The sequence below is a fragment of the Thamnophis sirtalis genome, unplaced genomic scaffold (genome assembly GCF_051295495.1).
Source record: "Thamnophis sirtalis isolate CommonGarterSnake01/CBP01778 unplaced genomic scaffold, rThaSir2_p1.2 scaffold_6, whole genome shotgun sequence".
NCBI classification, from domain to species: Eukaryota; Metazoa; Chordata; class Lepidosauria; order Squamata; family Natricidae; genus Thamnophis; species Thamnophis sirtalis.
In genome coordinates this window covers 69,242,845-69,268,595 of record NW_028261386.1, presented here as the reverse complement: position 1 = coordinate 69,268,595, position 25,751 = coordinate 69,242,845, and the positions used below count along the sequence as shown (strand labels likewise).

The 25,751-nt window shown below is 37.7% G+C and overlaps 1 protein-coding gene across 2 annotated transcripts in view; it reads right to left on the bottom strand.

Annotated features, from left to right (window-relative positions):
• PCNX2 (pecanex 2) overlaps positions 1-25,751 on the bottom strand; it is a 93,435-nt gene that overhangs the window by 49,715 nt on the left and 17,969 nt on the right. The window contains exons 12-20 of one of the 2 annotated variants that reach the window (XM_087718087.1): positions 25,172-25,204; positions 21,223-21,391; positions 19,109-19,219; positions 17,489-17,580; positions 13,929-14,038; positions 12,525-12,621; positions 10,542-10,634; positions 6,922-7,072; positions 2,326-2,467 (exon numbers count right to left, since the gene is read on the bottom strand). In XM_087718087.1, the coding sequence (XP_087574213.1) occupies positions 2,326-2,467; positions 6,922-7,072; positions 10,542-10,634; positions 12,525-12,621; positions 13,929-14,038; positions 17,489-17,580; positions 19,109-19,219; positions 21,223-21,391; positions 25,172-25,204 (998 nt within the window). The remainder of the gene's footprint in view (positions 1-2,325; positions 2,468-6,921; positions 7,073-10,541; positions 10,635-12,524; positions 12,622-13,928; positions 14,039-17,488; positions 17,581-19,108; positions 19,220-21,222; positions 21,392-25,171; positions 25,205-25,751) is intronic. The other variant, XM_087718088.1, reaches the window with a different exon arrangement.

The window sequence follows — 25,751 nt, the reverse complement described above, 5'->3', positions numbered from 1 at the left end:
CAGGTAGCCCTTATTTAGTGACCACACTTGGGAACAGCAATCTCAGTCATTAAGTAAAGCAGCCACATAAGCCACAGCTGTGCTTATGATCTTACTTCAGCTTTCTTTTGCTTTTCAGACCTGTAATTGGTTGCAAAGTTACTTTTTTTAATCACTGAAGTAAGTGTGAATGTTTGCTACACAAGGCAGCTGCTAAATGAGGGCGATCTATAAATCTGGTGCTGTTAATATTACAATATTAGAAAATAAAGAAAGAAAATCTATGTTCCTCCCAGAATGCTTATTTCTGTCTGTTAGTATAAAATGCACATAGTCTTGTTTTTAAACTGAAGGCAAGCTTTAACTGTTTATTTTAAATTATATAACAACTGTCTAATATTTAGTGCACAATAACATTAGGAGTAAGGCTTATGTTACTCTTTTGTAATAAAGTGGTAACAGAACATGATGGGTAAGCAGAACTTTAAAGGTAGCCATGTGATATCAAGTTGTAAAGAAGCAAAATCTAAAAAAGAAGGGAAAGGCTTAAAGATGAAAGGATGGCATTTATCTTAATTCACAAGCACATTTGGAGATTCCTCTTGCTAAATTTATATGACATAAGCACAATACTTCAGAGAAAAATATGATGGGATTCCTGCTCACACAACTTGGTAAGAACTGTGTCAGTATTTCCCAGATAAATTAAAACAACAAACAGAATTAAAACAAGATAATATATTTTGCATGAATAATATGTCCATGCTCTTACAAGACTTTGATCCTAGATGTGTTTTTGCCAAAAACAGATATGCTTCTGGTGTGAGTCACGGCTGACTGAAGACATCTTACAAATGACCAGAGGCAACAACTGCTGAGAAGAAGAAAACAGCAGCCAGTAGACCAGTCCTTCAGAAATTCTCTACAGGACAGAATGGGAGATCACCCAGGAGTGGTCTGAATGCCAGCTACTCACAAGGAGACCATAAAACAGTGGTGTTCTGTATATTTGAGCACCAAGTGCCAAGGGAGATGTCACCTTTGGTTTCAGCAGTTGGTTGAGTTAAAAATTGTCACAACAAACTTGCACAGCTTGTAAATTTCCAAGTCTATTGTAGTCTCATAGCCCCATATGTTAATCCTTAGGTTCCTCTCTCATAGTTTTCTAACTAAGTTGGACTGTGAAGAGTTAGATAAGTCCAACAAGTCACAATTTCTAGAACTTGTTTAGTATCTATTGTATTTTTCTGAGTATATGATGCACCTTTGTCCCTCAAAAAAAAAGGGTGAAAATCTGGGTGCATCTTATACACTGAATACAGATGTTTTGGCCTCCTGAAACCCCTCTCCCTTCACAACAATCGCCATGCATAGCCTTTAGGAGACTTCCAGAGTGCTTCTGGGGGCTAGGGAGGGTAAAAATGAGCAAAAAATGGATGGGCTTTGGTCATTTTTGCCCCCTCAGCCCCCAGGAGCACTCTATAAGCCTCCTAAAGGCTATGTAATGCCCCTTTTTTTGACAAAAAATGGGCCCATTTTTCGCAAAAAAACCAGGCTATTTTTGGGAGGTCTGCAGAGTGCTTTTTTTGGCCATGCCCCACCTAAGCATCTCTAAAATCCTGACAACCCCCCCCCCCCCCCGGTGACATATAATTCTTACTTTACTCAAAAAGTGAACTCTACTCACACGAAGGAAGCCTAAAAGGCCATTAACTTGGTTTAAACAAGGTTCAAATTGTCCCCATTAAAAATCAAATTGCCCCCCCTGTGGGGCGCGGTCCCCATGTTGGGACCCACTGATCTAAGCATTACATCTAATGCATCTACAGTAAGCATGTCTGTAATTTCTTTCTGGTGAATCAATGAACTTCAAGTCAGTCCATCATTTAGGCAGGATTGTAAAGGTAGAAAATTCTTTGAGAGAGTGAGTGGTTTGCTAGATCCAATTATATGGAGATGTTTCATCCTGCTTTCAATCTTTCCTTAAAAAAAAAAAGGTTGAGAAGTTGGTTGCACTGCAGATGACCCTGGAGGAAGCAGGTTATCTAGACTCCCTTCAGTTATATTACAGGCCTGGGATGGGACTGAGACAAGACTGATCTCATTTGTGGATGACTTCTGGCAGGACAGAAGTGGTGTGCCCATTCTTATTCTTGAACTCTCGATGGCTTTTGATACCATTGTTCATTATATCCTACTGGACCAACTCAGGGGGCTCGGAGTAGAGCACAATGTTACACTGGTTCTTCCCCTTCTTCCAACACCAGTTTCAATCAGTGTTGATGGGATATGAGGAGAGCTACAATTCTACAGATAATGCATTTTGAAATATAATATGCAACTTACTGTGAGGTTATCCTCTTGTTTTTGCTGATTAGAAAAGCATCATTGGTGAGGGAGTTCAGTATTATTGCAGGATACAAGATGTACTTTTCAAAACACTGAAGCCACACATACAGTCTCTCAAACCACATTAAGTGAGCAGCAGCTGAATTTTTTTAAAAAAAAGGAAATCATGACTAATACCAATAATGAATAGCAGCTAACTTTCATATACGCTATTAGGGATTAATAGCTTTAAACACATTATTCATTCATTTGAAATCATGTTAGTATTCAATATTTTCTAATAATGAGGATATTGTTCTTCCTGAAAAATATGAAACATGAACTAAAATCCCCCTTAAACATTTCAGACTGGTTCTGATCATCTGAATACTGAGATGTCCATTAAAGACTGCCCACAAATATGAGTAACCCTGAACAAGTAGCATATAGGTGTTCTATAAAGTGAGAGTTTAAACAGCTAAAAGGTAAAGGCAAAAGTTTCCCTCACACATATGTGCTAGTGGTTCCCAACTCTAGGGGGCGGTGCTCATCTCTGTTTCAAAACCGAAGAGCCAGCACTCTGTGGTCATGTGGCCGGTATGACTAAACGCTGAAGGCACACGGAACGCTGTTACCTTCCCACCAAAGATGGTTCCTATTTTTCTACTTGCATTTTTACATGTTTTCCAACTGCTAGGTTGGCAGAAGCTGGGACAAGTAACGGGAGCTCACTCCATTACGCAGCACTAGGAAGAATTTGAACCACTGAACTGTCGACCTTTCTGATCGACAAGCTCAGCGTCTTAACCACTGAGCCACCGCGTCCCTCAAACAGCTAAAAGGACACCATAAAAAAGAGATCACTTGCTATTGGAAGACACAAAATACTGTAGACTTGTAAATGGATAGTATCCAAACAATACACTGCAGCATGGAATTTGCAAGCACAAAGGAAACACAATATTTTAAGAGCTACAGTTTATTAAATGAAAGCCATCAGTTCAGAAATGACTTTTGTTCAGAACTGTGATATACTGTATGAATGTTTTTTCTCTCTTGTCTCCTATTTTTATTTATTGCTTATATATGAATTCCTCACCCTATCTTGAAATGTTTAGCAGGACTGAAGTACTGAACTGATTTTGAGTACTCAGAAAATTAAGCAAGACCGAATCTCTTCAGTAATTGGATTGGAGAATCCTAAACTTTAGTCTGGACTAGAAAGTGGGAAAAAGACTCCAGAAGGTGGTAATGGCAAATCACTTTTGCACTGTTGGTAAGAAAACCACATTAATATATTCATGAAGTCAAAAGAATTGAAACTGACTTGGAGACATTAGTTTTAATTTGAAATATCTTGTAATGTATATATTTGTAATACATTAAAAACAGAATATTTGATTTATTATCATTGTTGTTTGTTTGTTGTTATTGTTATTATTAATCCTTATGTGAATTTCCTAGGTATGCTCTATATTCATGATATTGTTTGGAAGTTAATTTTTGATCTCTTATAAAGATTCTCATTAGGATATTGTATTTTCCCCCCTACACAAAATCAGTTGTCAACTTGATTTTGAGAAAGACTGAGATAATGGAAACATCCCGTTTTCTGACATCTTTATCCCCTAACATGTCAAAAACATACAAAGAGAGTCATTAAAATGTAGACTCATAAAAACTTGTCAGGAATATTCTAAATTGAAGTGAGTTTAAAGCCCCTGAAGACAGTCAGCTAATGAAAAGTCAGGTAGCTTCTAGCTGATAGATTTACAGAACTAGAACAACAACTGTAATTTTAAAGATATTTAGTCCCCCCTCCTATTTAATATCTACATGAAGCGTGAGATCATTCGTCGGCAGAGGATTAAATACCATCAATATGTGGATGATACACAGTTGTATCTCTCCGCCCCATGCCAGCTCAGCGTAGCGGTGGAAGTGATGTGCCAGTGCCTGGAAACTGTTAGGGTCTGGATGGGAGTGAACAAACTCGCACTCAATCCTGACAAGACCGAGTGGCTGTGGATGTTGCCCCTAAGGACAGCCCAGATAGTCTGTCCCTAAACCTGGGTGGTGAAAATTTACACCCCTCAGAGAGGGTCCACAACTTGGGGGTCCTCCTGGATCCGCAGCTGACGTTAGAACATCACCTGTCGGCTGTGACCAGGGGGGGGGCTTTCCCCAGGTTTGCCTGGTGCACCAGTTGCGGTCCTATTTGGATCGGGAGGCACTTCAAACGGTCACTCATGCCCTCGTCACCTCAAGACTTGACTACTGTAATGTGCTCTACATGGGGCTGCCCCTGAAAAGTGTTCGGAGACTACAATTAATCCAGAATGCAGCTGCGTGAGCGATACTGGGTGTACCAAGATACACCCACATTACACCTATCCTCCGCGAGCTGCACTGACTCCCTATCGGTCTCCAAGCGCGAGTCAAGGTGCTGGTTACCTTTAAAGCCCTACATGGCCTAGGACCCGGATATCTGCGAGACCGTCTTCTGCCGCATACCTCCCAACGGCCGATAAGATCACACAGGGTGGGCCTTCTCCAGGTGCCGTCAGCCAGGCAATGTCGGCTGGCAGCTCCCCGGGGGAGGGCCTTCTCTGTAGCCGCTCCGACCCTATGGAATGAACTACCCCCAGAGATCCGGACCCTACCCACTCTCATGGCCTTCCGAAAGGCTATTAAAACCTGGCTATTCCAGCTAGGTCCAGCCCCGATTAGACTGGGTGCATGATGTTCTTTTAATCTGTTTTCCTTCGTTTGTTTTTAACACTTCACTTCTCAAAATTTATTTTCTGTAAGCCACACGGAGTCCTTCGGGATTGGGCGGCCTATAAATTTATTAAATCAATCAATCAAATCAAATCAATTTACAGCCCTCCCTACTTCTCAATTCAGCAGCTGTTGCAATTCCAATCTCATGCTTATCATTTGGGAAGAATAATAAATAAAATAAAATATTAATAATAAAGAGTGCTATTTCCTTTTAAGGGTTAAGTGGTCATCAAAAATTATAATCTTATTACAAAGTTTAAACCTGTATTTTGTTAAAGCAAAAAAGAGGACTTGCCAAAACTGAGTTACAGTTTCATAAAATTATATCAATCCATAATATTATACAAGGACTAATTTAGACAATTATCAAGCATTTAAGTATTATTAGTATTATTTCCTATTTTGACTTCCAGTTGATTACAAAGTTAATTTCTCCAAATATTATATATCAATGTATTGTATTTATAATGATAAATATCCTTAACCCAGTTACATGGGACATTGTGTTACATTGATACTAAGGTTGCCTCCACCGGCTATCTTCAAAGTATGTTAGATCTCAACCTAATAAATTTCTCAGTCGGCATAGTATTTACTGGCTCAAGGTTATGGGAATGAAAATCCAACATATCTGGGAAACACCAAGTTAAGGAAGGCTAATTGATTTTTATTGAATAAAAGTTTATAAATATAGTATTCATCCTGAACACTAAGCTACAAAGAAAATAACAACAACAACAACAACAACAACAACAACAACAACAACACAGTGATACCCATTGTCATTGGGGCACTTGGAACCATGTGCAAGAATTTTACAAGATATCTCGACAAATTGCAGCTTCCTGCAATAACACCAGCAAAACTGCAAAAAAACTGTGCTACTCGGAACATCTTATATTTTAAGAAGGCACTTGGCTGATACCTAGGACGCTGGCAGCAAACAGTATCAACCATTAGCACCAATCTCTAGTATTTGTAATGCATTTTTGAATGTTCAGTTGGCTGAGTTTCATGTTTAATGACTAAAGTATACAACAATAACAACAGTGATTCCCATTGTCATTACGACACTTGGTATCATGTCCAAGAATTTTATTTAAAAAATCAATAAATTGCAGCTTCCTGCAATAACACCAGTGGAACTGTAAAAAACTCTGCTACTCAGAGCATCATACATCTTAACAAGGTGCTTGGTTGATGCCTAGGACCCTGGCAGCAACCCATATTAACCATTAGCATCAGTCAATGGTATTTGTGATGCATTTTTGAATGTTCAGTTAACTGAATTTCATGTTTAATGAATAGCATTACCACTAAGCATAGCTAGCATGTTTAAGTAGCAAAAATCCAAAAGGGTCTAGAATATGAGAACAGCAAGAAAGGATTAGTTTTCTCCATTTTTTTGCTATAATCTCATATTTCCCAGATTTTTGCAGTGCAACTAGGTAGTCCTATTCTCTCACAGTCTGATGTTTCTTGGGAAGGCTCCCCTTACCCCAAGTCCTTCTAAATGAGTTGGGATTTTAATTTCTAGAATGCCTAGTCAATTAGGCTGAATCCATGTTGGCTGGAAATTCTAAGACCTACAACCCCAGGTTCAGATGGAATTGGCTGGGAAGAAATGTTGTATAACGAGTACTTTTATTTTTGCTGCATTATAACCCCTGCATCCATTTATTTACTTTGACACAGTGATTTCTATTTCTATCTGTAACCTCCTCTTTACTTCATGATTCACAATAATGTGCAAAAATACCATATTAACTTTAATGTAAAGCATAATAAATAGTGTCATTTATACATTTGTATTATGGTGACTCTACATACCTCTTACTTCTCTCTGCCGATATTCCTTATTTTTAAGGATAGGGTGAGATATCCACATCCATGGATGATGTTTGCGAAGTTGAGGAAGTACATAGTGTGTTATGAATCCCACAGTCCACGCAAAAATGAAAAGCACCAGGCCGAGTAATTCCTGGATTAAAAGGAAGCAAAATGAACCCTATATCACGTCATATACTTAAACCATTTTTAATTTAAAATCGAATCTTGATTAAAAAAAAACAGTCAGTTAAAAATGCCATTTCCCCAAAAAATATGTAATTGAAAAAGTAACTGAGAAGGAAAGGAAGGGCTTTATTTTTGTTCAATAAAATGAACAAAATGGCACAGTGGTTAAATGCAGCACTGCAGGCTACTGCTAGATCAGCAGTTCAGCGGTTCAAATCTCACCGGCTCAGGGTTGACTCAGCCTTCCATCCTTCCGAGGTGGGTAAAATGAGGACCCAGATTGTTGGGGGCAATATGCTGACTCTCTGTAAACCGCTTAGAGAGGGCTGAAAGCCCTATGAAGTGGTATATAAGTCCACTGCTATTGCTATTGCTATAAAATGTTTTATTTTCTAATACTGTAGTTCAAGGGGGAAAAAGCAGAAGAAAGAAATATTCTAGTTTTGCAAGACGTTTGTTTGTTCACAGCCAAAAGACATAATTTTGCTGAGGGATAAAATGCAGGAAATGTTTCGTGTGGAATGCTAGTGGGAATGCAAAAGGAGGAGCTCAAATTGTGCAAAACACAAAGATGAGGAAAATGTATATCCTTTAATTTATTAAAACTGTAATAAATGTAGAAAAGTAGGACAAATACATATTGGTGAACACGCCAAAGTTATCTGATATCATAAATGAATTTGTAGGTGAGGTTCCATATCTTGTATATAATAGGTGGAGCTGCCTGTCATGTTGATTCTCTCTCTCTCTCTCTCTCTCTCTCTCTCTCTCTCTCTCTCTCTCTCTCTCTCTCTCTCTCTCTCTCTCTCTCTCTCTCTCCCGCCCTCCCTCCCTCCCTCCCCCCCTCTCTCTCTCGTCCTTGACAGAAGCAAGAATAATCCTAAATATATATTGGGGAATCAGATTTGGGGAGGCTAAATTAATCTTTTAAAAATATTTTTTTTAATGTCTTTATTTTTACTGTAGAATCGTAATGTTTAAAGACACTTTAAACAATACAAAATGCAAGGGAGAAGAGAAGAAGGGAAAGAAAAAAATCTACCTTATATTATCCACTTGTCAATAGTCATTGGTTCACCAATGAATTGACTACTATAATATAAACAATACATTATTGTGATCTGCTGTAATAACACATATTGCTGCATCTTTTGATTAGTAAAAAATATTACCTTTTCAAAAAAAGAAAAGGTAGGTCATACATTTCCAAAACCAATTTCTTGACATCTGGCTTATTTTATTTCAAAAAGTTCATCCCTGCAGTGATTGAAAAAATGTTCACTTCAATTTTTAAGTATCTCCAGTTCACTTTTATACCCAAATTCTTAAACTATGGTTTATGGAAACAAGGCAGCTTTATAATCTTCAGACTGAAGTTTGCTTCTTTCATGAGACTATCATAAATGCCAGCTATGCTACTAGGGACAGAACACCAGATATGGTCCCAGGTCCCTCTGGGTTTATCACTGAAATGATGAACAAAGACCAGCTGCATTTGGTATGTGTACTTTGTCAGATGAGCTGGCAGTCAGGCACAGATCACTGTAAAGTATAGTATACTTCCTTAGCCTGTCAGTGACCAGTCAGATACAGATAGTCTTTGACTTATGATTGTAACTGAGCCTGGCAACTGCAGTCATAAAAATTGTAAAGCAAGTCATCATGTAACTGACCCTATTTTATGAACTTCTTTTTGTGGAGGTCATTAAGTGGACGTGACAATCATTAAGCAAACCCATATGTTCATTAGGTAAAGGTAAAGGTTCCCCTTGCACATATGTGCTAGTCGTTCCCGACTCTAGGGGGCAGTGCTCATCTCCATTTCAAAACCAAAGAGCCAGTGCTGTCCAAAGATGTCTCCATGGTCATGTGGCCGGCATGACTAAATGCCGAAGGCGCATGGAACACTGTTACCTTCCCACCAAAGGTGGTTCCTATTTTTCTACTTGCATTTTTACATGCTTTCGAACTGCTAGGTTGGCAGAAGCTGGGACAACTAATGGGAGCTCACTCCATTGCGCGGCATTAGGGATTCGAACTGCCAAACTGCCGACCTTTCTGATCGACAAGCTCAGAGTCTTAGCCACTGAGCCACCCTTGTTCATTATGGGACTTTTTTTTTGCTGGAAACAAAGTAAATGCCCATTTCCAGCAAAACAATAATTAATTGTGATCACGTGACTATAGGGTGCTACAGGCATAAATGTGGGCCAATTTCTGAATGCCCAAAATGCAGTCACAGAGGACTCCCCCCCCCACAAGGGAGGGGGGAATGTGGGAACTTTGAAAGTGAGTCTCAAGTAGCTTTGGGGGATCCATCGTAACTTTCATTTGTAAGTCTAGGGCTACCTGCACTGCCTTGAAGCATATGAACAATGAGAGCTATAAATTAATACGAGGGACACTGAGTGCCTTCACTGGTTGGGTATTTGCAAAACATGAAGTAACAGGTTGCTAACCTAGGCAAATACCTTACATTTTAACATAGGATGTGAGGGGCTGTTGCCCTACCTCAGCCCCCATGTTCTTTTCGGCTGACAATGAGAAAGAAAAGGAAAGGGATGATTAATGGTAAGGAGAAAACAGGTGGTAGTTAGAAGGAATGAAACGGAAAGAGTGAGGTGGCAGACAGTGGGTGGCATTAAAGGTGTAATGACAGGGAAAATAAGTCAGAAAATGATTGGCAGTGAAGGAATGTAGATATAACAGGTGATATATAAAACAATTTCAATTCAAATAACAGCAGATTTCTACTTGAAACAGGCTCACATCCAAAACTAAGCTATTTTAGACCATTCAAGATGCGTCTTGAGCCCCAAAATAGGTCTGTTTAGAGTCTGACACGTTCCATTTTGAGCCTCAAACATTTCCAGGATGAGTGAGATGGGTTGTGATGCACATGAAACCAAATGTTGCAAACTTGAAACCAGCATTTTGAATTCAAAACGTTCCAAATATAAAAACTGCAGAGGTGACCTACTTTTTTTCCCCTTGGATCCTGTTTCACTCAGTCCTCACTCTTAGCCTTCTTCTTTAAAAGTTGTTTTTCCCCCCTGCCAAACTTACTTTCCATTTCAATGGAGGAAAGTAGGGCAGCTCTGAATGTCTCATAGTTGACCATTTTCCTCAACATCCAGAATGTTCGTACATATTCCTAAACATAACATTACCCCAGCCATGTTGTGCCAAAAGATTTGTTACTGCTGCCACAAAATCTCTTAGTGTCATTATGCTATAATTGCTATATATTTGTAACTAGACTCTTAATGTGTGAAACAATATGAAACCTCATTACCCACTGCCTCTTACAAGCAAATATTTCTTCTCCTCTTCTGACTTTTAAAGCAATATGAAACAGTATCTAATTGCTCTGAATAATAGACATATTGTCTTAAAAAATAACAACACAGAAGGAAAGAAATGGTAATACTAACCCCTAATGACAAGAAAACGGTACTGGCACTGACTGCAAAGGATAACACAGCAGCCACAGAGCACACAATGAGATCTGATCTCAGGGTTTCTCTCTGCGAATATAATTTTTAAAATATAAAAATACAAGTAAGGACTCATTTGATTTACAAAATCAAACTACTTCTTCCTCTGCAGTTAACAGTTGCATAATAATTACAGGAGTCTTGGCATTAAAGAATCTTCTCCCCTTGTACTTCTTTAATGTTCAGGCAATGTGTTAGCAAAGCTTCTTGAATCCAGATAAATGGTTTATCTAGCACACACCGTCCACAACAACAATTTAAACAAAGGTAGCTATACAGGAACACTCTTTAGTGAACTCAGACTCGGAAGAATTGATTTCCATTTCAGACACAACCAAGATGTTGCCAATGGCCAGATAATTGCTATGACCTAGGGTTGTTGCAAGGCAGAAATGAAGGATGGCAAGATAGACGTGCGTTAATTCTTTGCAGGTGGGAAGAAAGCAGAGATGGGTTGCTCCCAGTTCAGCCCGGTTTGGCCGAACTGGTAGTGGTGATTTGGCCTGGATCGCAGAACCAGCAGTCCCCAAACTAGTTCCCTGGTCTCTTCTGCCATTGCCAGAATGTTTCTGCATAAGCGCAGAACAATTTTCAGTCAAATGAGCATGGGGAGGGGGGGGCGCGACAGCAAAGTTAGCAGTGCGCAAGCAAAGCATGCACAGAGTGAACCTGTGCCAACCGGTATAGGAACCCACCCCTGAAAGGAAGGAAGGAAGGAAGGAAGGAAGGAAGGAAGGAAGGAAGGAAGGAAGGAAGGAAGGAAGGAAGGAAGGAAACAGGTGCTGTTCATAATTTCTTATATTCTGAACTTTTTATATAAGCATGGATTGGGCTCCATGGTGTGGACACCTATTTTCCTTAGTGACTAAGGAGCAGACAGTTCTCAACAAAACAGTTTGAACAATAGCAACGTGATTATGCATTTGGCCATTGATCCTAAACTTTCTACATAGCAAATGTCTTAAAAGCTGCTTTCTTGACTGGGAGGGGGGTGAAAGTGAGTTGTTGTCCCTCTTCAATACAAATAAAACTATCTGTCTGACACCTGTTCTCCAAAATTCCCTAATGAATCACCGGTATCTCTGGAAGAACAACTCAGTGCAAGCAACGTAGAGGGAAAGAATTAATTTATCTTTGCTAGAACTGTATAACACTTTCAATTCAAAGCAAAAATGATGCTTCAAAGCTGTAGGCCAAGAAGCATAGTACTAATCAACAATTCCTAGAACTATCTCTAATCCTTTCTCTCTCCGCATTCAGGTAAATGCTGAAAACTTTTCCCTTTAAACATGCCTAAGCTTACACTGGGGTGCCTTCATAGGCATTTTTTGTGTTGCAGTTGAATTTATTATTATTAATTCAGGCTGTTAAGCAATAAGACAGGCACTTCAGTGGAATGATTAAGTGGCTGGACCCGGTACAGCAAAATCTGAATTGTAGTCCTGCCTTGGCCATGAAAGTCATCTGGCTGATTCTGAGGCTATCAGTCCTTTTCAAGCCAAGGGAGAAGGCAATGGCCAACCATTTCTGAAAATGCTGCCTAGAAAGTTGCAAGGGTTTACTCATGCAGTTGCTAGATGTCAATTCTGAGTCAAAGGTAATATAGTATACAGCTTTTGAGAGAAAAAAAGTAAATAGGAAGCATCTTAAAACAGCAAAAAATTCCAGTTACTTTTTATATAAGTTGGATTGAGGGTTGGGGGTGGGGGGAGAGGTAAAGCTGAGAAAAAGGAAGAAATGCAACATGCCCCTGAAATTGTCCTTCTTCTGCCAAAGAATCCATCTGGACCAGTTTACAGCTCTACTATAAAGGGATTTAAGCACTTTAATATAACATCATACAATATCTCTGACATTTCAAATGACACCATGACAAAGGTTTTGATAAAACATTTTTTCTCCAAAAACAAGGAAGCCTACCACGGATTCTCTCATTTTCTCAGGAAGTGGATCAACTCGTGGCTCTTCAAAATGCTGCTTTACAAGGTGCGGAAAATATTTACAATGAATAAGAGACCTAATTTACAGAACAAATGAAAATCAGTTAGAACACCAATCTCCTGAAAAGAGAACAATCCTAGATAGTAGACGGTTATTTTTTTTCTCCTAGCTTATTTAAGTAACAATTTACCAGCTCAGGAATGGGTACCAGCCACTTAATAGATCTCTTGGATCTGGAAATGAAGGAACAGGCTCTGATCCCGCCCTTGTAACTCCAAATGGCTGTAGGTTCATAGGTCTCCACCCCATATTTGGAAAGCCTTCATCATTAATTTTTGGATGGGGTATTGTTCTTCTGGACCTACTTCTTTGCCGCACGAAGAACATTCAGAAACTTCAGCTGATCCAGAACGTTAACAGTATGGATGCACAATGGGATATTCATATAACATCACTGCTTCATAAGCAATGCAGACCACAGTAAGCAATGGCTTTCAGTAGGTTTCTGGCTGCAATTCAAGGTCCTGGATAGCATCAATAAAGCTGTGCATAGCATGGAGCCAGGATTCTTGAGAGAACACCAGTCTCTTGTAGTTTCTGCCCATCTCATTATAGTCATAGGATAGGCCTGCTTTAGATTCATTCTGTGAAAGAATATCATCTTTGAAGGTATGCTTTTCTATAGAACGGCTTTCTCCCTGACATTTGACAGGGCCCTGACCCTTATTGGCCTTTCCTGTTTCTTTTATAGGTATGCATCTACATGTAAAGTGGTGGTGCTCATCTCTGTTTCAAAGCCGGAGAGCCAGCACTGTCCGAAGACATCTCCATGGTCATGTAGCCAGCATGACTAAATGCCGAAGGCACACAGAACACTGTTACCAAAGGTGGTTCCTATTTTTCTACTTGTGTTTTTACATGTTTTTGAACTGCTAGGTTGGCAGAAGCTGAGACAAGTAACAGGAGCTCACTCCGTTATGCGGTGCTAGGGAATCGAACTGCCAAACAGCCGACTTTTCTGATCGACAAGCTCAGCATCTTAGTCATTAAGCCACCACACACATATATAAATATTAGGAGGAGGAATACATAAATATTAGGATTAGGAGGAGAAAGGTGTGTCAGATGTGTTCTCCACATTCAGTTATTTGTAAAAATAAACAAAGGCAGGATACAAATAAATTTAAAAATATATTCTCTTTTATATGTATGTTTCCTGTCCTATGTATCTTTCTTTTATATGTATGTTCTTTTTTATGTTTATTATCTGCTCCAAGTCATTTGATTAAGATGGGCAACCAAATAAATTTGTATAACAAATCAAACTACCTTATTACATAGTTCTATAGTTCAAGCCACACAAAGGCATCGGTGATAACTTACACTAAGACAGATGGATCACTGCTCTGCCTGCTCAAATGATAAGAAAGTGCCACTAAAAGCCCACAAAAGGCAGAGAACAGTGCGGGAATATGTTGAGCATCCCATGGTTCCTATAGATAAAGAGGAGACAGAGATGGAAGGAATAAGGATGTCTTTACATTGTTTACAAGTTTACAAGTTACTACAGCAATAAGTTAAATATTGTTAACATGCTGGAATTCACCATAATTAAATGGCTGCATAAAATATTAAATAAACTATATTACATTTCATCAGGCTAATGAAGTGGTGATATTTCAAACATGGTATCTAATTATGCAAGCCACAATGCTCTTAAAGTTGGCAATTAAGTAAAAGAAGCAAGGAAAATCATGAGAGGCCATTTTTCTCCTTACATATATTTTTAAATTACATAAACTATGTTTAAATAAATAAATAAATTGAAACAGCATTAATTTTTAAATTACATAAATATAATTTTAAATGAAAAAGCACTTTTCCTTGCTCTTAAAAAAACATAGTTATGAATACATCTGAAAGTGCAAAATAAAAATTCATAGGTTGAATTTAAGTCTGAATTTGCAAGGAACATATTCTTGTTCTAGAACAAAATAACTGTATAGAAAGTGATGGGAAAAATATTAAAAAACCCCAATTTCTTCTTTCAGCACCTATTATTTCAGAAAGTTGAGCATTAATTAATATCTCATTAGTCAACTAATGAGCAATATAAAAATAGGTTCTCTCCAAACTTCTTATCTCTGATTTAAAAACACAACATATTCCTGGGCAGCATTTCAGCTTGTTTACTTGGCCACCTTTAAAACTATTTGATTTTACATTTCATGGAGAGAGAGGTAGACGCTATTTTGAATTGGAAATGTTATCATTCTATCTTCCTAAGTTATACTTTTTTGACATATTCATTTTTCGATGACACCTGCGTTAGATTTTAGCAAGAACAGACAATGTACTGCCTCAGGATGTTCTCACCTTCTAAAAAAACATTTTTATTTTGAAGCACTCTAACTACTCAACAAAATTCAACAGTTTAATTGTTAAAATCCAGCAGAGTAATTTAATGTCACTTCAGAGGAGAAAATACATAGAACTTTAGTGTATAAGTATTAAAAGCAGGATTTTTATGGTTGAAGAAAAATGAAAGTTCCACTGCCCCAAAAAACAACAAATACTGGTAAAATGTTAGCTTTCCTATTTTGTAGAAGGTAACCATACTTCACAGGCATTCCACTCCCTGTCCCTGAAGATCCCATAGCAGCTAAGTTTGCCCATCACATGAATTCATAAACCATGATTTACAAACCATAAGAGTTGAGTTCACATACTAACCCACTATATTGGTCTAGATTAGTGTTTCTCAACCTTAGCAACTTTAAGACCAGTGGACTTCAACTTCCAGAATTCCATAGCAAGCTTGCTGGCTGAAGAACTCTGGGAATTGAAATCCATAGATATTAAAGTGGCCATGGTTCAAAAACATTGATCTCGAATGTGAATACATCTCTGGAAAGAAAACACATTTGTGTTCTTTCTTGTGTCCGAAAGGGATACAGACAGCTTCAGATGTCAGGGTTCCAAGCAACACTCCCAACGAACTAAGACTCCAAGACTTAAGTTTCCTCAAAGTTCCATTTATTAGAGATGTCCATATTGGCACATCTGGGAAAACCCAAGTCTGAAAGTTTCCAAGTTTTCCCCATCCAAAAGAAAGTTCAAGTCCCTACCCAGCACCCACATGTCCATCACATGATCCTATGAAGCACCATCCAAAATTGGAGATGCCTCCCAGTCACCTAATCGCAGCTGCAGGGCAAGATGACCTTGACTTTCTGAGAAACAATGTTATTTTGGCTATATATCACCCATATTCCATATAATCCCCCCTCCCATTTTCCCACAGTAGAAAATGTGGCAGGCCTAAATGTAAAAGATGGCTTCCAAGTCTGGCAATTAATCAGTTAATAGCAAGTCAATCCTGAATTACAACCATTTATCCATTCAACATTTAAAGTCATGCTTTAAAAAAATCAGGCAGACGTCTTATATAAAGAAGTATGTAAATGCCAACATTAGAGTACACTGGGGTCAGGATATGAAACACATAGCACCATTTTGGAACAAATAATTATTCTGCTTACAGATACCTTCAAAAATGAAAAAGCAATAAAAATTCAAATTACATGTAATTTTCCTGCGTAAATGGAAGGTCTACAGTTGATATATGTAATTTGCAGCAAATATCTTGTAAATCTTTTACCGCATTTCTAACTTCAGGGTAGCAGCATTATAAGCATATTTCAAAGCTCCAGGAAGCCCAGGCTGTGGGCAAGATTGCTTATCTGCAAAACCACCTGCCTGCTGTAATTTAGCTTATTAGCCTGCAGAAAGATGTGCAAATGACAGGACATGTTTAAAAGGATTGCCCTTAATACTATTTACCAAAGAGACTTTGAACGTTCAATTAACCCACAGAGAACACCAACGATATAAATGAGTTTCCATTAAATTCACATTCTCCCATCAGTAATCCCATTAAAAAAATCCCAGCTTTTCCCTCATTCCATTTTCCTTTCCCCTCATTTAAGAAGAAACCAAAGCCTAGCTTATAGACAGCAGAAGGGGCAACCTGTAGGGCTCCCACACTGATGATGTTTAGGATGATGATAATATTTATTTCAGCCTCCCCACATTAGATTGAGCAGAGAAGGCATTCTGTGGAGACCATCAGCTAGGTGGATCCCAGAATATGTGTCTTCTCCACTGTGGTGCCCACCTTATGGAACATTCTCCCCCTGCCCCCCATCCAATTATATTATCTCAGTCACTTTTGACATTCTGAAAGGCCGTCAAGACCTGGCTATGTCATCAAGACTGAGGTGCCCAGGGAACCAGAGATATAATCAGATGGCTCCATTGTTGAGGCGGCCATTTTTATCCTCTCTTCGCTTGGGCCTTGTATATATATTTTAAAATACTATCTACTACTTGAGGTAGAGTTTTACATTTTTATATATGCCATTTTAATATTTGTGGGTTTTATCCAAGGTTGTGCATCACCCAGAGTAAATTTTGGTGACATGGGCAGCTACACAAACTTGGTTGCCAAATAAAATAAGGAATATTTGAAAACTTGGCTTTTCCTCCCAAGCTTTGGATTATACCTCTTATAAAATTTTATCAGTCTGAAGGATTGCTTTATTTGGGTTTACATACTTCTTTTCTTGTTTTTATCATTACAGTATTAATATGTACTCCACCTAAAGTCTTATGTAGTTGGATATACCATCCATCCATCCATTCATCATCATATGGCAAACAAAAATATATAGTTCTTTTTTGCAGCTAAAATTATATTCATAACAAACCCTGCTATGCACATCCCCCCCACTCTCCAGGACAGACCTCCCCTTATGAGGATGGAAAAATAATGCAAATTAAATTTATATTCATACATATACAGATATGGGGGAAAAGAAGAAAACATACCATAATCACAAGCAATTGTAGCCTACTTTGCTATTAGAATCACTCCTCCTTACCTTAACTGCATTGAAGCAGAATGTGTACAGGACAATTACAGCAATAAAGCTTCGAGAAATACTGTAGAGTGAAGAGTACATTCCAGCAACAGCTGAAACACAGAAACCAAAATTTACATCTTTGCATCTGGATATAACTACTATAAGATAAATCAAAATGGTAAAAGTCCCCTGCCCATTATCAGAAAGGCCTTTTTGCCTGGATGTGTTAAAATAAATTAGGTCATTCAATCAGACAAATTACTGGACCCAGAAAGACAAGAACACTATCCTCAAAACACAAGTTAAGCAAAACCACAAATGCTACACTTGTGTTGAGACGCAGTAAAATAATACATAGTACCAGAGGAACTGGTTAACTTCAAGGATCCCTAGCTTGACAGCTGCCACGTGCTACAGAAAAATCAGCAAGCAGTAAGCGTATCCACCTACTCAATGTAATTGACTGCTGAATGCAAGAATCTTGGGAAAATAAAATACCATACTAAAGCAGAACATTTGGCCTAAATTGCAGATGTTCTTGATTTGAAATTACATTTTGAACTTGCCTCATGTATTTTGGAAAGTTTAAATTCCCACCAAATGCCATAAAGGTGGCCTCAAATATTTTGCAAAGGCCTCTCACTATTCGTGGGGGTCAGCATCACAACATCTGCAGTTATTACAGGCCGTCATTGCAATGATCACCACCTAATAGTGGGGGGAAATCCAGTTTCCTATTCACCACTGATACAATGTGTAGGAAAATCTAGCAACAAATGGCATCATGGTAGGCTTTTGCAGGAGATTGGAAAGGGATGGAGTATTGAAATACGCATCACAATGTAAGCGCCATCCTTGAATGCTTGAATATGACATTGCAACGCAAATACAAAGGGATGGCATTTGCAGATGTGATACCACTGTGCTACTGGAAGTTAGCCCCCATATCTCAGTTGCCCAATTGCCGTACTTCTTTATGTTCCAAGGAGCTTAAGGCCATCAATGACCACTAACCTACCTTATATTTTCTATCATTAGAAAGCAGTCTAGCTGCCAGCCCCATTGTTGCTGGGCAATGCAGTTTTCCTTATTTTAAATTCTAGTTCTGTGTATATGTTTTGAAAAGTTAATGTACATTTTGGAAGAACAATAGAGCCTCACGTATACATGAGGTACACTGCAGGGTCAATGAGGCTGCCAAAACACAACCCTTGGGTCATGCAACATCCTAAGACAGGAAAAAGTCCTGGGCTGAGATAACCATAATCATGCTCCAAAACTCACTGATGCTAGAATAAAAAAAAGGGGAGGGGTTACTGTATACATTTAATAAGGATGAACTACTAGAGACATTGCAAATGATCAATTTCTAAAAGAAGCATGGCTCCAATAGTATTGCTACAGAACTGTTTACTGCACTCCAAATCATTTTTCCCAAGTAGCAGGCTATCACCTAAAGTGAACCAATGTGAAAGATAAGGCCATTGACATGCTTTGAATAAGAGAAAATTTAGCAGAGGCAGATTCAGTCTGAAGTGAAAAGGAATCGCAACTATAAAAACTCTCATCTAAATTCAACCTAATTCTGGGTATTACATATACCCATGATATAACTGTATAACCATATATAGTACTTACCAGAACCACCAAATACCAGTATATCTATCTGTTCAAGGATATATATACAGAATGTGTTGATTTGTGGGAAAAGACCAAGAAGAGAAATCACAGGAAAGCAGTATAAAAATCCTGAAATTAGACATGGAAAAAGAAGGGGTAGAGATAGGGAGGGAGAGAAAGGAAGAAAAAAGAGATTATAGAAACTTTTTATCAGTGGTTGTTATTACACTCCTCTCCTTCCTACTCTATGTAGGGAGAGAAAATTAACATAAATAAGTGATACCCTTTCTGCTTCATTTTTCAATGGCGATTGTTCTGACCTAGACTTTCCCAAACCATGACGCAGACTCCTTGTCCTGACAAAAAAACCTTTTTATTAAGTAACTGTTAATTGCTTATATTCACATCCAGCAGTCTTTCAAGGGTGAATATACAGTCACAGACCTTGGAGAGCTGCCAGACTCTGAGAGTCATGAACCAATTAAGCAAACTAATTGTCTCCTGCAAACTCCATTCCCCTTCACTCCTTTTTTATTCTCTATGGAAGGAGCCATTTATCATCCACCTGTGGCTTTACTCCAAAGTCGGCCCTTGCTCCTTAACTGTTCCCTTCGTCTGGCAACTCTGCACATGCGCACACTGGGAACAGGCTCCAGCTGTTCATCTGCCTCACTGATGTATGACTCTGAAGGCAGCTGATAACTGTCAGAGAGCACCATCTCTGCCTCCGATGTAGAGCCCTCATCAGCCCTTCTTCAGACTCATGTTCCTCCCCAACCTCCTCACTCTGTGAATCTGCTGCCAGCTCTGCTGGCTGCTGGTGAGCCACAACAGCGATATCACCACATTCCACTCAGAATGAGATTCTGAAGAGAAAGGACAGGGAGATTGGGCTCAGATAAAAGAAAAGTAAGATCTTCAATATTGGACAGAAATTCATATTTATTGACTCAAGATCTCATGAAATATTTTTCGTCGGAATGAATATCCATCTACCCTAGTTTTGTTCATCAACAGCAGAAAGACAGCTTGTACACAGAAAATATAATCATGTTCCTTGCTGCTTCTTGTATTTTTTTAAAAAAAATAACAATCCTTCATAATGGAGGGAGCATCTTCTTTTTCCTCCCCCTTTCCTTGGACAGCTTTTTCTTCCCGTCTCTCAGCTTCAAATGAAAACTGATCCTCCATCAGTCCTTTCCAGGTAGGGACTGTGGCTGAAACTCCCATTCATGCATGGCAATACACCAATCACTATTCTTACCCCAGAAATTCAATCTGATCTTACTATTTGATGTATTAGCTATTTTGGGATCCTTGTCATGCTACAAGCAATAAATCAGTGTCTTTCAGAAGAAGCTGAAGCAGTTGATAAAAATGGAGAATTAAGAAATTAAAAGGACAGGAATCTAACCTTGAAGCAGGTAAGAAATTTTAACTGCTTGAGACAGAACAGCAAATGAAGAATTGGTGACTCGCCAAAAAATAATCATCATCATAAACTATTAAAGGTCAGGAAAGCCACAAAAAATTCTGCTTCTGCTTGAACTCATTTCTCTAGAGCATAAAGGAGCTTTAATAGCAGCTATTACACAATGCTTTTGTTTCAAATAACTTAATTGACTGTGGCAGTTTATTGCCCAGCTTCTAGACAGAGAACCTCACAATCTCTTAATCTTGATGCCCTTGATTTGATTGAGATAAAATATTACAAGCAGATAGAATTGCAACAGACTTGGCATATGGGGTAAAGAGATTTGTGCTCTGTTCAGATCTACCTTCCAAAGTGATACAGAAACGTAAAAAGTTTTGCCAAATACACCTCCTAGCCTGGCAACAAGATTACTTTTTATATCCTGTAATTTGTGGGTTTACCCTTGGATACTGGTGTCAGAAAATTTTGTGATGCAGAAATGACTGTTAATTATCTTAAATAACAGTTTTCAGATAGCTACTCCAGAAAAATCATAATCATCCACTAAGAAATCATTACTTTGATGGGCTGGTAAGCCTATTATTACATTTTTTCTTATTTTCTCTCCCCCGCTTCTATATTTGCAGGTTGAAAGACACAAATGGGTACTTAACAAAATAAGAATATTTGGAGAACTCTTTGTATTTTTGCAACTCACCTATTACATGGTCCCTGATCACCTGAAATGATTCAGGTGAGATCTTCAGGTCATAAACCGTATAGATGAAGGGATTTCTGGTTTTAGATCCTGCATCTAGTAATAGAATAAGGCCACACAATATGCTAAAATATATAGGCCGGCTGTATATTATCACCTGGTTGTGGCCCTGGAAAAGCAAGTTAACAGAAAAAATATTTAATATCAACATAAAATTTTCAATTCATGATTAACGCTGCACAAACTCAAGAAGTTTGAGTGCTTACATACACATCACATATCCCACAAATAAATGTTAGAAATTGATTTCATTTTAAAATCCAAATAAGCCTCTACATCAAGATTTTGATAACCATCTATACAATGCAGGTTACAGTAGAACACTGAACCTACACTCTGATCAGAATTCACCATTAAGTTTTAATCTTATTGGATTTGTAAGGTTGTTTAATCACCAAGTAATTCAAGACACTGTACAGAAGTAGAAAAATCAAATAGCAAGCAACCATCCAAGAAATATAAACATTAAAATAATCATCATTTATTCGTGGGTTCATAAAACCCCTTGGCCCAAGGTCTGCTAGATAACCAAATCTTAACTGCTAAGAATCACATATGTAGTGATAGAAAATAAAATTATCTCAATGCATCTGCACTTCCCCAAACTCTGGAGATTCTTGTGACATTATTATTAGCAGCTCTTTTTAAATAGCCTAGCAATGTCAGAAAATGTTGGCTGCTTGAGGGAAGTGTTGGAAATGGCCTAATTACCGGAAAGTTAAAAGGCCAATAAGGAAAAACTACTATGGTGTGAATTTTCTCCCGGGAGTCTCTGATGTCTGACACTATGAAATCTATTTGTATTATGAAATAGTTGCTCTGTTTTCCAAAATTCAGGAGATCTGCCTGTATTTAAAATTGTATGGCTCTCACATGATAAAGACAAACAAAACAAATTAAATACAGTTCTTCTATTATCTGAAAGCCTTTCTAACTAGACTTTAATGCTTAAGGCCATAAAAATGAGTAAAATCATTTCCTTTCAATTGTGTTTCCTTGCATTAGTGTCAGGTTACCCTTGTCAAAATCCCCTGACCAGGATTCAATTGTGAATTATAGGTCTGTTAACTCTGCATGGCTTAATTAGCTCCCCAATTCAGCTCAACAGAAGATTCACCAATATGTTTTGGCTAGATTAGAATGTTTTACTATTGACAAGAATGAAATCATACACCACAGTTCATTGCCTGCTACCAGTGAGAAGATTTAAATACCTTTTATACCCCACTAGGGGTTTAAAATTTAGGCTTATTTTTCCTGTCCTATTTTAATGGATTTTTGGCATGATGCTCAGCAGCTGTGAACCTCTGAGAATGTTAGATGTTTACATAACAGCTTTAACCTTCACACTGCTAGTTCTGATGAAATTATGTGAAATATGAAATTCAGTAAAACATCTGTCATGCCTACTTTAATAAAGATGTAAAAGAAAATAGATTACATATGTACTGTAGATGTAAATTGACCTACCACTAACCATTCTGATCAGTGATGGGTTGTCAATTTTGTTTACTACCGGTTCGGGCATGCTTGCGTGCTCGCTCGTGTGCAACACTTCTGCGCATGGGCAGAAGCGTCCGCATGGGTGGGTGGAGCTTCCTGCCGCCACTATTACTGGTTCGCTCAATGCAGGCCAAACCGGGAGCAATCCACCTCTGATTCTGATGCTTTTAACCTTTTCCCACAAATCCAAGGCAAGACTGATGTTAACTATCTACAAAGTATTAAATGCCTTTGCCAAACTTTAGTCTAGAAATGAAGAAGAACTTTAGCCTAGAAATGAAGAAGTAGAGTGAAGTACAAATTAAATTTTAGAGAGCAACCTTTCAAATAGGGCATAATAGTCCAATCTATTCAGATTTCAAAACCCATTTTCTCCTATAAAATATTTGGGGAAGGAGGATCTTGGTAACCAAGATCTCTCCTTAGCTAGTTCAAACCTGGCTGAAATTTGGCATGGCATGGCATGCCTAACACAAGAACTTAATTTTACCCAAGGACTGGAATTATTTTAAATCATTTATTGCCTTCTAAAATTAAGAGTACTGCCCATATACTAAAGCCTTTGAGACTTAAACTCAGTGTCTTTTTCATAGTTTAACAGAAATTCTGCTTTAAAATTCTTGTGTTCTGTGAGCTAGATGGTAATTGGGTTTTGACATTTTCAATATTCCTGCCCTGGGAAATTATAGCTCTCAATATATCTCCAACTGAAATCTATTTCTGCTTATAGTCTGCCACTGTTCATTATGGAACTGATCCAATTTTATAAGTATTGTGCTTTTGTTGAAGCAAACTAGCCTAAGAACTTACTGTGAGCTGAAATGCAAGATGTAAATAATAAATCATAGAGCAATATAATCAGTAACAGAAGAACAATGCAAATATATTTGCATAAAAAATAAAACAGCAGCATTCATACCATGGCATAAATTATATCATAACTATTGGGACTATGCAACCTGAATACTACTGAAGCCTAAACTTGTATCTTCCTGTGGATTCAAATTTTGCAGTATTGCTAATTAATGCAATACTGCATTATGTTTTAGGTAAAGGATGAGAAAAGACATGATTTAATAGACAGGCATATGTAGATTGAGTCCTCCAGCACTCTGCAGTCTGACTCAATATAAAACAAATGTATACTTTAATAATCACAAAATATTATATTTTAAAACTGAGGATTCAGATAGATGTATTCTAGTATCGCTGTATTTCAGGAGAATGAGATTGTGGCACTATAAGAAACATGACCAATGAAAAGATCATTGTATCATTAATGTCTAAAAGATGAGATGGGGAAAAGTAATGAAAATGTAGGTAATATTTAAATCTACAGTCCTGAAACAATTTCTGTATTAAATATAAAATTGATTGGTCTGGTAATTGTTTTATGATTACGTACATGTATATATAAAAGAATAGAATTCTTTATTGGCCAAGTGTGATTAGACACACAAGGAATTTGTCTCCGGTGCATAAGCTCTCAGTGTACATGCAAGCAACAAATGATACATCATGATCATAATCACAAAATACAATCATCATAAATCATAAGATACAACACTCAGTGATAGTCATAAAATACTAAATAAAAGCAATCAACATAAATCATAAGATTCAAACAATAAAGTGATAGTCATAAGATGCTAAATAGATAAAAAGAAAGAAGAGAAGGATAATAGTAATACAGCCCTACTGAATGGTTTGATAGCCTAGGCTAGGGCATAAGACATTGTTGTGGAAGTTAGTTGTTTAGCAGAATGATGACATGGGGGGGGGAATTGTCATTGTGTCTAGTTGTTTTGGTGTGCAATGACATATAAAGTTTATATACATTGGTACACATTTTAGATTATGTTGCGTAAATTTATATAATTTTATAAGCCATGTATATATGTATACATCAGAAAAATCAACTAACTTACAGAATAAATATTTAAGTTAAAGGCCACTAATATCACACAATTATTTTTACCTCAGTACATTAACAGTGCAGCAAAGACTTTTTACATTTCTAGAAGCCTGCGTAACGGGCAGCAAAAGAGTGTGTGGTAATGTGTGATGTACTGTATGTGGTAATAATCTGAGAAAGTAACTGAAGCCATTATGCCAAAGACCAGCTGCCTCGTTGTTTCACTCACAACAACAGCCTGTGCAAGGAGAGCATTCATTAAAATGCTATGCATGGCTCTGCTGCTTACTTCGTGGCAGCAAGGTGTTTGAGCAGATTAATTTTTAATAATAAAGTGTTAGGTTTCAAGATGGAAAAATGAATAAAATCCTGGAAAGATGGATTGATTTCACCTTTCAACAATTCACTACACCAACTGACCAAGAGGGAGCACAAAAATAAAAGGATATATCTGGTAACTGTTAAACTTACATGTATAGGTGAGGCAGGGTCAGGCTGAACACTCTGAAGACAAAACAAGATTCATTATGTTAGCTATTGGATTTGTTATCACAAAATCCCAAATAGAAATAATGGATTTCTCATCTATCCATCTGACTGTCTTTCTGTCTCTCTATGTACAGCTTCCTGTGCTAATACATCTCTAGGTAGTTGACAGTAAAACCCAAAAAATAAAATACATAATAAAAAATACATTTAGACAATATAAATAGACTAGACTAGACTAGAATTGAATTGAATTCTTTATTGGCCAAGTATGATTGGACATACAAGAAATTTTTCTTTGGTGCATAAGCTCTGTGTATATAAAAGATATGATAAATCATGATCACAGTCATCATAAATACATTCATCATGAATCATAGGATGCAACACTTAGGGAGAGTCATAAGATACTAAATAAGCAATCAACATAAATCATACTAGGAAACTAAATAAAATAATATAAATAGTAAAGATACAAGCAACAAGATTATAGTCACAAGTAGAAAAAGAAATCGGTAATAGGAAGGATGAGAAGAAGAATAGTAATACAGTCTTAGTAAATAGT